The sequence below is a fragment of the Pteronotus mesoamericanus genome, unplaced genomic scaffold (assembly GCF_021234165.1).
Source record: "Pteronotus mesoamericanus isolate MK-2021 breed Mesoamerican mustached bat unplaced genomic scaffold, CSHL_Meso_final contig_100, whole genome shotgun sequence".
Taxonomy (NCBI): Eukaryota; Metazoa; Chordata; class Mammalia; order Chiroptera; family Mormoopidae; genus Pteronotus; species Pteronotus mesoamericanus.
In genome coordinates this window covers 339869-355401 of record NW_026554999.1, presented here as the reverse complement: position 1 = coordinate 355401, position 15533 = coordinate 339869, and the positions used below count along the sequence as shown (strand labels likewise).

Here is a 15533-nt window from a genome sequence, read left to right as displayed (position 1 = left end):
TTTCCTATAGGACAGGGGGTTTGTCTAGCTACTAATGATGACTCTGTAGCCCAGGGCAGGAGCATTAATGTGGCAAAGAGGGTATTAAAGGTCAGGACTATAGTGGTCAAAGCCCACCTGCCTGTTACTTCTGAGGACTAATCATGCCCTTTGTTTTCTTCCAGCTGATTAGCTTGCCTGCTTCCATTTTCTTTGCCACATTCTGTTATGTTATGGCCAGTGTTTCTTTCCTTCCAGGCCATTATGTTATGCAGACCATAACATAGTGAGTCTTTGAGTTACCTCCATATCAGAAAAAAACAGATTCAAGCTCTCCCAGATATTTCATTACAGAAATAATGGAGTGAGAAGATGAAGTAGAAGGCTAGAAATTGTAGCAATTAAACTAAAGGAAATAAGAACAGTTTATGGGAGTATTTAAACCTCCTTTAATACCACCCCTCTTCTGCAATCCAGACCACATTTTAGGTTGGTCAGGGCTGCCACATTGTGCAACTCCAGAGATGGTCATGCATTTGGTAGTCTACAGTCTATGCAGCAATATGAGGCAGTTCTGTGGTTGACTCTGGGGCAAGATGAGAAAGCCAGATGGTAAGGGAGCTAGGAAGCAGTCCCAACGAACAATAGGTCATAGGAACAAAAGGCAATGAGGGGCACAGTGATAGGGACAAGCAGCTGAGTAAGCTGTTCCTTAGAGGACTTTTAAATGTCGGAGGCTTCATATTCTCTAATACAGTTCAGAGTGAATGAGTGAAAAATTATCATATTGATTTTTTCTAAATAACCGCTGAAGTGCTTTCACTGATGAAGAAAATAAAAATATGAACTATCCTTTATAAACATAGGTGAAAGACAAAGAAATGCAGAATGGAATTATTAATGCCCAAGCAAAAATTGATGTTCATTCTGTTCTAATTCTCCAGGATTTATTTCTCATTCCTTCTCTCTCATGGAATTGAAGTTCATTTATCATCATGTACTCCCTGATCTGTCTGGAAAGCTCTTGGTCGACGTTGGCTCCAGGCTTGGCACAGTCCTTTATGGGGTAAAGTCCAGCTTGTGGACATACTCAACATTTGGAAAATACTCTCTTCTCCTACTAGCAACAGTTTTGCCTGCCACCATCCAAGGTGACAGCTTGGTTTTATTTATTGGAGTAACAATAATAAAGTTCAAATAGTATATTGAATTTATAATTTCAAAAGCCAGCTCTCTGATTTCCTTTATTAGTTTGTCTCTGTGACACAGATGAAAGAGTATCAACAAAACAGAAGCAGGCAACCCTCATAACACTTCGCTGCTTTGTTAGCCACCACTGCCTTCTGATTGTTTTCTTTGTACTATACTAAAATAGTATACTAGCTTTGATAAGAGCTCTTAAAAAACTGACAGTTTTACTTGACCTAGGAAGTTGCGCATGGCTATAAGAAAGGCACCTAACACCTCTGAGCCTCAAGTTCCTACCCTAAGTGAGAAAACTAAATGACATCCAAGGACACATCTTGCTCCAATTTTCTGCGATCCAAAGTTTGATTGTAGACCTTTGTTTCTGAAGTATCACTTCAATGTGGCTTTTTTCAAAATTTAAATCATGAGTATTTTTAATGTTCTTAACTAGTTTAATCAAAAAACTGCAATGTGGTTTCTGGTTGTCATTAGCAAACTTGTTAAAACATGTGGCCAACAGCAGGAGAGGCTCATGCCAGAAACAGGCACGATCAGTTCCCAGCATCATTGCCGGCACTGAACAGGAACAGTTAACTCTTCAATGATTCATTTATTGTTCAGTGTTAAAACTTTTACTCTGTCATTAGAAAAGATAGCCATAATGGAAAAATACACAGTTGTCTGATGGTTTTGTTTGGAAAAGATTAGAGATCTTTTTTTACAATATTTTGTCCACTCTTATTTGATTTGTTAAAAAGGTATATAATTGATATAATTGGTTATGCAGGTATGTGGCAGCATGAATAAATTTAAACATATTGTTATTTTTCTTCATATTAGGTCACTGAGTCAGTCAACAAAAATTTTAATACCTACATATGGTCTGTTAAACATGCTCTAAAATCCATGATGGGCTATAAATATAAATTTGGTTGACACTTAGGTGTTAGTTGATATAAAATGATACTCAGAATGTGATTTGACCTTTTCTCCCAGACATTGTTTTGTTATTGAAACCAAAATAGATACATAACAATATATAGTCAATTCTTGATTATCCTTTTTAATTAATTGGTCGTTATTTTGACAGATTGCTTGACAGCAGGCTGACTTCCCTAAGCCAAACAGAACACACCTCCAGGTCTTCCTCAGTGCATGATTTTCCAGTTATAGCCCCCACAGGGTTACTCCTGCTTTGCTTTCCCCTGATCCATCTTCCAAAGAAATTAAAGAAATAGGGTATTAAATAGAGAATCTATATGTGATCACTTTTCTCATTTTGTTAAATGCACAGGTTAATCAGAAAAAGTAAGAAATCAATCTTTAAAAATATAATTACTTTTAAACACTGGAAATTAGTAAACTGCAATCAAGTTCTTGATCAGTAAGTCTTTAAGCTCTGAAAGTTTTAAGTTGTACATAAACTGCAATATGTTATTTATTTTTATTTTTACTTTATTGAATTCTATTTTTAAAAGTTTGACTTTTTAACTTTTAAGTAGAAATAAACCCACAATAAAAAGTTAATTCAGCCCTGGCTGGTGTGGCTTAATGGACAGAGCTCTGGCCTGCAAACCAAAGAGTCCGCCGGTTTGATTCCCAGTGCAGGGCACATGCCTGCGTTGCAGGCCTGGTCCAGGGTGTGGGGCTCATGAGACGCAACCACACATTGATGTTTCTTCCTCCTCTTTCTCCTTCCCTTCCCCTCTCTAAAAATAAGTAAATCTTTAAAGAAAAAAAGTTAATTCATTTGTATCCTAATGTATTCTCATATTTTAGGGTTACCTTTACAGTTCAGCATTGCAACTGTATGGAGTAGAAATGAACAGAGACTTTTGCCAGTTGCAGGAAATGATCATAGAAAAATACCAGTTCACTGACAGAATAAAGGTACTGTGTTAAATATATGTTCTGTTGTTTATAGTATAGCGTAATTTAACCAAATTTTTTCTGCATTATAGTTGGAAAATCTTTTTTTTAATTTAATCTTTATTGTATTTTTTTCCATTACCATTTAGTCCCCTTATTCCTCTCTCCTTGCAAAAATCAACACACTGTTGTCCATGGCCATGGAAAATCTTTTTTAATCTATTCTTGGTTGCTATTGTATAGAAACAGGTTTGAATTGACCTTATATTTTAAAACATTTATAAAGATGAATTATTATCATTATATTCCACTCACATATTTCTCTTCCTCCCCAATTTTATTAGAAAGTAGATATTTTTTTTCTTAATTTTCTTCATATCAGCTATAGTATTGGTAGCAGCATTTTTTACTTTCTAGATGTTGGTTAGAGTGTATTTAATTGAGCTCTGTAGAAAGTAAGCAAAAGATTAAGTAATGCTCACAGCCTTTATGCTCTGTTTCCTAAGCTCTCAGGAGGAATTGTGGACGCCACAGAATAACAGTTCATGGGGGAATGAACTAGGTTGGGCTTCAAAAGAAGTTTTCTCTTTTTCAACCTTTTTCATCTCATGGCACACATAGTCTAATTACTAAAATTCTGCAGCACACCAAAAAACATTTTTTGCCAATCTGACAAAAAAAGGTATAATTTTTTTTGCTCTGAAGTGACTTTTTTAAAAATCATGTGCCTCACAGACAGCAGTATGGGGATTATGAGAGGGAAAGGGGGCTGGAGGAGGTAGATGATATAGGAGCTATAGTGGTGATGGAAGGAGACTTGATCTGGGGTGGTGAACACACAATACAATATACAGACGATGTACTATAGAATTGTACAACTGAAGCCGACGTAATTTTATTAACCAATGTCACCCCAATAAATTCAATAATAAAGAATAAGAATCAGATGCCTATGCTTGTACATAAGGATTTCTGGTACCAAGAATTAACTAATCAGACACAATCCTATTATGCGACATGACCAATAGGGTGCAACTCTTTTATATGACTTACATATTTATGGTTCAAGTCAGGACATTCACACCAGCTGGCTATTGTTGTGTTGGCTGTTGTCAGTTTTTTATTTAACAATCTAAGAGAAAAGAAGTCTGTGCCCCTGACCAAATAGTCAGGTATTACATGTTTTAAAAATTCTTGCGGCACACTGGTTGAAAAATGACTGCTATATGTAAAGGGGAAATTAACAAAATAGGAAAGGAAGTTTTTTGTTAATGAAATAACTCTTATTTCAGTAACGATCCTACACTTTTAATGTCAATGCCGAGAAATACTGAGTATCTAACAATATCTAGTGTTAAGGACAATCTAATGTTGAAAGTCACATTTCAGTAAGATTAAGGATCTGACCTTGTCCTTTTATATAGAAGGAAGTTTCTTCACTTTTTTCCTCATTCCAGCCTTCCTTCTTTCTTTGTCTCTCATCTTAGAAATAGAGAAGCAAATGGTCAAAGCTAATTCATTGTCCAATAATATATTCATTGATTTTTCTCACAATCCCACATATATTGAAGCAAAACACAACTTTTACCTAATAAGAATCACATTATAGTAATATCAATTTAATTGGAAATGAGAGTTAAAAATTAGGACTTCTTAAGAATCATAGTTTACAAATGGATAAGCAAATACTTTTTTGCAATGTTTAAAAGAAGATGTTTAAGGTGTATAAAGTAAATGTTTATTAACATTTTAAAAGATATTTACCCCTTGCTTTACAAAGGAATGTATGTGGATGCACACCCATGCTCATACTTTCCCGGCTTGTGGCTTCTGCAGCCATCAACAACCCAAAGGCAGAAAGCTGTTTTTATACCATTTATTGGCAACCTTAACAGTTAAACTTCCTTCTGTGAAACTAAAGACAAATGTTGGATTTGAAAGGCCCTAAGATAACAGAAGGGAATTCTAGGGTTTTTTTTAAATAATATGTTGAAATCAACTAGCCTTCAAGGCTCAGTCTTTTCTGTTTTGTTTTTGTACTTGTTTGGGGTTGTTTTTTTTTGTTTGTTTGTTTTTTTAAACAGGGCTTTCCTCAGAAGTCTAGGAACCCTTTGTTGTCTGTTCATACTTAAGAGTGAGGAACAAAAATGCTGATTGAAGTTTTTTTTTAAGTTGAATTTATTGCGGTGACATCAGTTGAAGTTCTAATTGAAGCACTGGAATGGGGATTCTGAGTACTGGGGTCTTCACTGTTGAGTGATCTTGTTTGAGTAATTAATTAGTTGGAGAATATCTGATGAAGTATCCTAAGATCTTTCCTCTCGGGACAGACTCATTGCCCAGAGTAAACCTCTCCAGTCTCCTTACTGAATGGCAAGCAGCATCCTAGGGAGTGAGAGGCAGTGGAAAAGAATTAGAGAGAGGTGTGGGGTTCTCAGCATCCTGTCAGCATATTTCCTTAATTCCTTTGTTTTCATTATATTATCATTTCCTTCAACTAGGCCTGGTGTCCCCTGGCCCAGAGACCTTTTTTTTCACCCTTTCCAGAGGATAAACCTCTGTTTTTCCGTTGGGGTAGCAGAAAGGTATATGAGAATCTCTCTGTTTCTTAGGCAAACTTTCAATTAAATTATCTTTAGCATTTCTTCTTATTGCTTTACTGAAAGATAACTGGTACCACCAATTATGAGCTTTTTGGAGATTCTGTACTATAAACCACATTTGGTTCTTAACTTTCTATATTTCAGAAATCAATTTTCCCAGGTCTCTAAACTCATTATTACATCCCTTTTTTTTTCTGACTTATAGATTTTGTGTATGTTATTTCCATTCCCATTCTCTCCATCCTTGTTGGAGTATCCCTTATATTTTAAAAACCTCTTATTATAATGGGGGCTCAGGAACAGTACAAGAACACGTTCATATGCCATATCCATGGAAGACCCATCGACTTAAATTCTTTCTTCCCTTTCCTCCAGGCTAAAAGTAACGTTTCTTCATTCATAGCCTCCTCATTTCCTTTGATGGCACTTATACAGTTATCAGCATAACTGTTTCATCCCATTACTAGCTTATAATGTATTTGAGAGCAGATATTGTATCTCCTTCATTATGATATCTCTCCCTACATAGTATCTAGTATATAGGAGATACTCATTAGAAATTGGTTAAATTGATTTTGGCTGCCTTGTGACCTCTTGCATTATTGGCATTCCAGTTTGTCCAGACCATTCCTTGGGTTTTTCCTGTGAATTCTAGAGCAAGCATGTCTGTCAGTTGGCATAACTGATTGTTCCACCTGGTCCTTTTTTATCGTACCTGTGTGGTAAGGGTTGGGGGGATTGAACAGACATGGGAAAGGAAAAGAAAAAATTGTTTGAAAGCTATGTTATATCAGTAGGTTAATTTTCATACCTATTTTATATCTAAGCTACATATTTAGAAGTTTAAAGTGACTATTTTTTCTGTGTTCAGAAACATGTCAAAACTATGCTTCAGAGGTTCCAGGCCACCTTAATTGAAATTATTTTAGTATTTTTGTTATTTTTAAAAAAAGAGAAAATGAATTTTAAAATCAGTCCCCACAACATTCTGAATATTATATATTGATAAAACCAAGTGTTTATTTGGAAAGAAATCGTGTGATGCAAAGTAGATAAACTTTTTCTCTTTCTAAAGTAAAAGTCGTTTGTGGTGAAAAATTAATGTTTCTTGTTATGTTTCCTGGAGTCTATAAGACTTGATGATTGTGGTCTAAGTTAATTTTTTGAGGTATATAGTTTTTAAATAAATTGTTCTGTTTGTTTTTTTGGACAGATAATACCTTCCAGTGAATTTTAGATGAAGAGTCAGGCAAGGCCAATTAACATACTGTATTAACATTTTACAATTTATAAATTACTTTTGTAGTTTTTATGGTCCCATTTGATCTATGAATCAGAACAGATATTATTTATTCTATTTTATTTATGAGGACCCTGACGACCTAAGTGTACAAACCTTGCTGATAAAGGAACCAGAACTTGATGACTCTTACAGCTGGCAAAACAGTCTTCCCTTATCTGAGGGGGTATGTTCCAAGACCCTCAATGGATGCCTGAAACCGTAGATATAGTACCAAACCCTATATATACTGTGTTTTTTCCTGTATATACATACCTATGATAAAATTTAACTTATAAATTAGGTTCAGTAAGAACTTAACAATAACTAATAATAAAATAGAACAATTATACTATAGTAAAAGTTATATGAATGTGGTCTCTCTCTCCAGTAATTTTTATGTTTTTCAGTCTCTACCATTCCTTACTTGCAGTAAATGATTTGGTGTCACTCATTTCAGGGGATCACTTGCTGAAGTCTTTGTATAGGCTCAGTGCTTTCTGATGCAACATATTGATGTCAATGGGAACAAGTTTTCTGTTAGTATCTACCACCCACAAATGTCATGACTTTCCCATAGTAACTAAGCATTCAACACGCACTGTGGTGATAACTTCCAATTTGAGATGCAACACAAAACTAGCATGAATTTCTTTTTCTTTCTTCATATTTCACAGATAGAAGATTTGTTCTTACCATAGATCTTAGCAACCTCAGCATATGATGTTTTTTCTTTCCTTATTACATCTAGAACTTTCACCTTTTCATTTAAAGGAAGTACTTTGGGGCTTCTCTTTGGCATATCTGAATTGCTAGCATCACTACTGTTGCACTTTGGGGCCATTATTAAGTAAAATAAGGGTTACTTGGACACAAGCACTGCAATACTGCAACAATCGCTCTGATGACCTAGATAGCTATGAAGTGACTAACGCGCAGGGAGCACAGGCAGTGTGGATAGGCTGAACAAAAGGATGATTCACATCCGGGAAGGACAGAGTGGGACGGCATGATATTTCATCATGCTGCTCAGAACAGTTTGCAATTTCAAACTTAATGTGAATTATTTATTTCTTGGATTTTCTATTTAATATTTTCAGACGATGGTTGACCACAGGTAACTGAAACCACAGAAAACAAAACCACGGATAAGAGGGAACTAATATAGTGGGAAAGGGTCCAAACTGGGAGTCAAAAGAATATACTTATGATTATATAAAAAACTCCATCTGAAAGAAATAAACAAGTTTTCACAAGTTTATGGTTTTTATTAGATGTGATCTCCCAAAGGCAGTAATATTATGTATACTGTATTTTCTCCCATCTTAAGAAGGGTTAACTTTACATATTATTTCACAACATTATTGAACCAGTAGATGTTTCTTCTGTGATTGTATGATATGGTATCTTTGTTGTCTTAAGTGAACTCATTCTACTTCAGGTGCTTCATGCAAACATCTGTACCCAGGATTCCCTTCTGCAAAATGCTGATGTTGTTATAATGAATAATGTCTTCGAATATTTTCTTGATGAGGCAGAACAGGCCAGGTATGTTATTTACTCAAGCAAGGAGTCTGTTGTTATTCAGCAAGGTATGAAAAGGGATTGGTAAAGTAGAAATGTTTTCATATTAAACTTTTAAAAAATGACCTCAGTGTGAGGAGGTTATATTTAAAAGGAAATGTGTTCTCTATAAAACAAAAAATAAAAACAAACTGTTGCCCTGGACAGTGTTCCTCAGTTGTTTGGAGAATCAACCTGTAGCAGAAGAGTTGTGGGTTCGATTCCCAGTCAGGGCACATGCCTAGGTTGCGGGATTATTCTGTGGCTCCAGTACAGGTACATACGATCCCTGGTCTGGGTATGTTCGGGAGACAATCAATTGATGCTTCTCTTCATCATATGTCTCCCTCTCCTGTCCTCTCTGAAAGCAATGAAGGAGTGTCCTCTGGTGAAGATTAAAAATAAATTAAAAAAATAAACTATCTAACTTTGTAAAATATTACATCTAATTTAGACAGACATGAAAACGATATCATGACTCCAGCATTTGCCTAGCAGTCAAAAATAAAATAAGATATCATTTCCTAGTGGACCTTTATACTTATTCTTTTCTGCCTCAGTTTTCTTTTCTTTGAAAAAATATGCAATATGCTATCCTATCACAAAATGAAGGGAATTAACTAATGCCTGTAAGTGAATATAAAACAAGATGTAAGAATATTAACCAAAATTGTGATTAATTATCAAACTTGAACAACGTTCATGAGGGGTAATAAATATAGGTCCCTCAAGTTTATTCCACTATTCAAGTAATGGAAAAATTAGCAAATCTGTGATCACTTTTCTGATTTCTCTGCCACAATTTAATGTTTTGTGACCCATAAGGACCTATAGGTTCCTTTGATTAGGAAATTCCTATACTCTGTAGTCTGAGGTGCTAATTTTCTGGCTAGTTAGGCTTGCTGACTTCTTATTTATCATAAGGGCATATATACAGTCTAGATGCAGGAAAGCTCCTTTCCATAGGTACGAAAGAGAATTACAGAGGTTGGATTAGTGCATCAGTAAGAGGTCTGCCTCAGAGAAATAAAAATGCATATGGTAACAGACTGTAAACAGTTAATGCTGAGTAGAATCCTGAATGGCTAAACCTTTTTATTCTGCCACCCCTTCGCCTTTTATATTCTCTCCCCAACCACCACTTTCTCTCTCACTCACACACATACACCCCATACTGATGACTAGTAGGTTAAGGCCATTTACAAAACTAACTATTTAAATAGTTTAAAAAGAAACTGCCTAAACAGAAAGCTCATCATATAATCAAAGCTCAGCCAAAATGAATAACAATTTTTGGTCACAGGCTAAAGACCAGAAACACAACATGAGCAAAGTTGTTTAAATCATAGTGCTCTCTTTAAGTTTTATTTCCAGTGGACAAAGTATGATTAGCTTTTTACCTTTTTAAGTTAATGACCAGTAGCCAAAACATTGCATAATTGTTAGAGAATGAAATATTATTACCAAGTTTATGTTGTATAAGAAGTTTTAAAATACCTTGAACTCTTTGGAGATTTATTATAGAAAGATTTTGAATGCCAAAGAATGACAAAAGCTACTGCTGAATTCGATACTGGAAATACTGCATGTTAGGATTGTTTTAAAAATTTTCTTGGTGCATTTGTTCACAAACTCTACATGACTCACTGAACAGGTATTGACCACCTGTGTTAGTTCATTTTTCCCAAATTAGTCTAGTACAATGAATTCTAAATATAGATAGGTTATAGCTTCTCGTCGTTAATTATCTTATCTCCATCTTGAATGAGAGTTTACAGGAGAAAGAATAGAAAATATGGTAAAGCATTCTGATAGTGGAATTGTTCTGACACAATGATCATTTACCAATATTAGTTTTATAGTGTAGTAAAAGAGATAAGACAGCACATAGCCTCCAAAGATTTGTAATCTTAATCAGAATCTGAGGGCAAATGGAATGGTACTGCTATGCAAGTTAGTACATAACAGAAAACAGATATATATCATAGCCCTGGTTGGTGTGACTCAGTGAATTGAGTGCCACCTGCGAACTGGAGGGGAGCCAGTTCAATTCTCAGTCAGGGCATGTACCTGGGTTGCAGGCCCGGTCCCCACCTGGGGGCATGCAAGAGGCAACCTATTGATGTATCTCTCACATATAGGTGTTTCTCTCCTCTCTCTCTCTCTCTCCCTTCTCTTCCCTCTAAAAAAATAAACAAAATCTTTTTAAAAAAGAAATATATCATCATACCAATAAAATGAAACTTCATGATGATAAGATAAAAAGAAAAAGAAAAAATATATCACAATAATAGATAATGTGACCTCAGGAAAGTCTCAGCTTTCAGAATAAGTTAGATCTCATTACAGGGTAACACCCAGATTATAGAGTAATTATGAGTTTAAAATGTGCCTCTATGTACCATGAGAGCTTACCAGACACAGCAAGTGCTGTTTTGAGAGCCATGCCAAGTATACTCACTCAGCTTCTTCATTCTTATTAAATAAACTTGTAAAATATATTGTTTTTAAGGAACCACATCAAAAGAAAAAAAGAAAACAGGTCTTGCCCAAACACAGTGATATTAATAAACATTGCTATGTGATTTTAGGTCTAGCCTGAGGAATAAAAAATTTGTATCATTTTGCCTAATGAACTTTAGAATGTACTAAACTTAGTACATTGCTGTAACTTAAATAATTGCAAATGACACAGCTGCCCACTTGCCCCACTGAAAGGGATGCATAGCTCTGCTTTGCTTGATCATTGCTCCCTAATAGCGGGGTGTACTGTTAAGACTGTAGAAATTCAGTTCGTGTCTGCACTAAAGGTTAATCAGAACTGGTCAGACACTGCCCTCTGACACATACTCATGCACATGGCATTCAATCATGCTTTAAGCCTGGCTGATCCCACTGACCTTTTAAGGGGTCTTATTGTCCAGAAATCGTTCCACTGAATATTTATGACAGCCAAGTAAATTATGATTTCACTTTCAATGTTATTTTAAAAGACCTAACCTACATATTATATACCTTAATTGTTAGTTTTTGCTTGGTGTCTGGTATCTGCGGCCTTCCTCCATGACTCTTCCCTACCTCTGCCCCTCAGCCCACTTCCATTCTGCAGAACCATTTTGACATGCTCTTTAAAAAATTTAAGGGCCTCTAATTGCTGATGCAGCTTTGACTTTGAATTGGTTCTGAAACTGAGTTTTGGCTTACAATGCTTTGAGGTAAACCGAATCATGATCTTTTTAAATCTTGTCAATACTATTGCTTCACAATTTTGTCAACACTGCAACAGGAACTGAAGGATTTACCTATTTCTAGTATGTGGCTGCGGCCCTGTTTTCGACAGGCAAACATTTTTTGCCCATCTGGATTTTGAGATACCACCTGTGTTGCATTTTCTTTTGTCATCCTCATTTTTAAAAACTTTTTATTTACTGATTTTAGAGAGAGAAAAGAAGGAGGAGAGAGAAAAACATTGATTTGTTGTTTCACTTACTTATGCAGTCATTGGTTGATTCTTGTATATGCCCTGACCAAAGCTTGAACCCACAACCTTGGTGTACTGGAATGATGCTCTAAGCAACTGCGCTACCCAGCCAGGGCTGTCATTCTCATTTTTTAAAAAAATTTCTGATGTCTGGTAAAACCTAACATATACCTTTTAATGTGTTTTAGAGCCTGGGAATACATCAGCCATAATGTAAGGAAACAAGGATCGTTATTAGTGACAGTACCAAGTCTTGAAGAGACTCTCTCAGGTCTTCAGGTATGTAAGCCTGCCCAGTATTTTTATTGTCAAAACTTTTCTGCTCCTTTTTTCTGATTACAAGTGGTTACAATATTCTAGAAATGTTGCCTGAATATAGTGACAGATAATAGAAAGAATAGCAAGAACTTAACAGCTTAGGAACTGGTTTGTGGTTGGTTAACTGGCCTCAAGAGCTCTCAAATTGTTATTGTTATCTTGGTTCATACTCCTTTGCTTCTCTACTCCATTTTTCCAGCTGTGGAGTTTCAGTTTTAGGATAACAGATGCTATTAAATGTTTATAAGAGGCATTGAACACCCACATCATAACTTTTTCCCTTAGAACAAAACGAACAGAGTTACGCAATTCTAGAATCAACTAAGTAATCTGGAAGCTACTATGTCAGTTTATTTATTCATATAAAATAAGCCTGATATTTAATAACAGATTCTACTGAATAAGTCGATCCTTATATAAAGGTTAATTAGTATTTGTAAAGCTCTTTGAGATCCAGATGAAAGATAACTGTAGTATTTCTTAATACAGACTATTATTATTTTCTTTAGTAGTGCTTTCCTTATGTACAAATACTGCCAAATTTAAGCATCTATTTTTTCCTTTAAAAAACTAAACAATCATCAATAATACCTTTTAAAAAATTTTTCTCAATCATTTAAATTACAAAAGTAATTTATGTTTGCTATAACAAGGGAAATAATCCATAGATGTAATGTATAAACAAAAGATGTTAGTCTCCCCACCAATTAATTCTTCCCCATGAGATCCTCACTCCATGAGTGTGTGATCCTACCATACTTTTCCATACTCATGAAAACATCTTTTAAAATATGTGGTCTCCAATTTAGAATTTCTATGTATAATACGTTGAAATAATTGTTATTTTACCAAAGTAACAACTTTCACACTAAATACAAAAATCTGTCTAGATAACCATTGGAAAATAATATTTATGAAAGAGTCTTTATATATAAATTCTTTATTTTCACAATGAAATTAGTTTATTATTTAATTACAGTTGCTCCCCTTTGTTCCCTATTACTCTCCCCTGAGCACCCCACCTCCCCTCTCCCACATGCAGTTCTCCCCCACCTTATACATAAATTCTTGAACAATTTTATTGCTCTCCTATTTGATTAAACTTCTTCAGACAGATATATAATATATCCATTGGTGGCTCCAGCATTTCTGTGTCATGGAGACTCAGGTTTGCCCTGGGAAGGGGAAGGCCTGAGAAGGTTGTGGAGGGAGATGAGCCCCACTTGAATATCACCTTAGCACCATCACTGTATGTGTGAGCAGTTTTTCCGTGTTCTCTCTGTATTCTCGTTGTTGTAGCCTTTCATTGTGTAAGCCTAATGACAATTATTAAACTATTTACATTAAAACAATTATCCTATTCTGTTTTTTCTTTATTCTTTAAAACTCCCAAATCAGAGTAAATACATTTAGTCCCTGAATCCACAGACCATTTAGTACAACAAAGAATTGTTCATTTTGCACCATGTAGAATTTAGTCCTGCTCATTGTACTAAAAGTCTGTTGTGTTCAGTTACTTAGATAGGATTTCTTCAAGAAAATAGGATCATTCTGCATTTTCATGTTTGTTTATCATCTTTTTTCCAGGTTAATATACAGTTACCTCTCTGGGTTGAAGAGGTACCACTGAACTATCATGTGTACCCAGAAAAGGATATTGACAGGGAAGCTCTTGAACAAATACACTTATATAAGATTCTCTAGCACTAAAATAGTCCTACCTAAGTGTAATTTTTTTGAGTATATTACAAAATAATAAAAAAGATATGCATCCCCAATATGCTAACATATTTTTTCTGTGTATTTTTTCTAGTCTTTGTACATATGTTTACATATTTGTAAATAGTTGCATATGTATATATACAACTTTGATTTGTCTATAATTTAATTAAAATATTTATCTTAAAATGTGTGATTTTCCTCTCGTTTCTTTTATTCTGTTACAAATATAAATATGTCTTTCTTTAGTCACTAACTCTGTCTACCAAGTCCAGATATGGAAGAAAAAAGAAAAGACTAGAAGTAGCTTCTATCAAGGAAGAAGAGCAGAGGGGAAGGTAAGTTCCATTGTATCCCAATTATTAGATCTCTGTTCTGTAAGGTTCCTTGTACACAGCTTTAGCTGAGGAGTCTAGCACAAGGACTAAAATAAGAAATAATTACAGTTGCTAGGGAAAAACAAAACTAGAAAGATAGCCTCCAAAATATAAATAGAAATTATATCTATATAGAACAATTACTGGAGGTTTTCTTTTTCTTTTCTATTCTTTTCTGTATTTTTAAGTTTTTTTCTATAATGACTATATTTCTTTTGAAATCAAGAAAGCAAAACCTTTTTTTAAAGAATACAATGGAACATCAAAACTTGGACACCTAACTAGTTCCAGTAATTTCATATTTAGTATTCTATTTTAAATTACTTTTTAAAACTAAACTAACCCACATTTAGGAATTGTAGAACTTTTTGCAGATTATCTATCTCCAAAGAGTTTATCTGATATACTTATTGTAATTACCTGCTTATGAAAAACAATTTATAGTAGCAGTCAATTCTAACTTTCAAAAAGCAATTATTGGTCAATAGCTAAACAAAATGCTAAAAATAAAAAGACAGATACTTGGAACTTTACCTTTACTGTTGATCTTAGTAAGTTTAATAATTAGGACCTGGTAAAATACTGAATATCAGAATATATGCTGGAATTCCACTAATTTCTTATTCATACAGACATTATTAATTCCTGCAAACCTATCAAACATTCTTACCATGCTAGTCACCCAAAAAGAAGCTAAAGCAGAGTTAGGAAGTCACTAGCTACTTCTGGCATCTCCCAGTAACAATTGGTGGACGTTGCCAGAGTGTTAAGCAGATTTTCTGAAATTTTGGAAAAAGATTTTTAGGAAAAGAGAAAAATTACAAGTATTTCTAAATAGCTTGTAGCTGTTAGTCATGTGATTGTTTTACACATAACTAAATGTATTTATTGGTTTATTGTGATAACATATTTAGGCACCTAAATTTCACATACAATAAACAATACTAACTGTAGCAAATAATGAGAGCATTACATAAGATACACGTAGTAATCATCCATGAAAAAATGAGCTTATTAGCAATAGCACACAATTATAAACATAAGAGTTACTGAATTTCAGTTTAAGCTGTACTTATTTTTTTAATCATTGCCCAAGGGTATGTTTATTGATTTTAGAGAGGAAGGGAGAGAAAGTAACATCAATGTGAGAGAGAAAT

General features: G+C 34.5%; 1 protein-coding gene across 1 annotated transcript in view; it reads left to right on the top strand.

The window, feature by feature from the left end:
* Positions 1 to 14054, top strand: part of LOC129081132 (uncharacterized) — a 35902-nt gene extending 21848 nt beyond the window's left edge. The window contains exons 4-8 of the mRNA XM_054586695.1: positions 924 to 1045; positions 2947 to 3057; positions 8360 to 8466; positions 12151 to 12241; positions 13868 to 14054. Of these exons, the coding sequence (XP_054442670.1) occupies positions 924 to 1045; positions 2947 to 3057; positions 8360 to 8466; positions 12151 to 12241; positions 13868 to 13984 (548 nt within the window). The 3' untranslated portion in view covers positions 13985 to 14054. The remainder of the gene's footprint in view (positions 1 to 923; positions 1046 to 2946; positions 3058 to 8359; positions 8467 to 12150; positions 12242 to 13867) is intronic.
* Positions 14055 to 15533: the final 1479 nt, after the last annotated feature.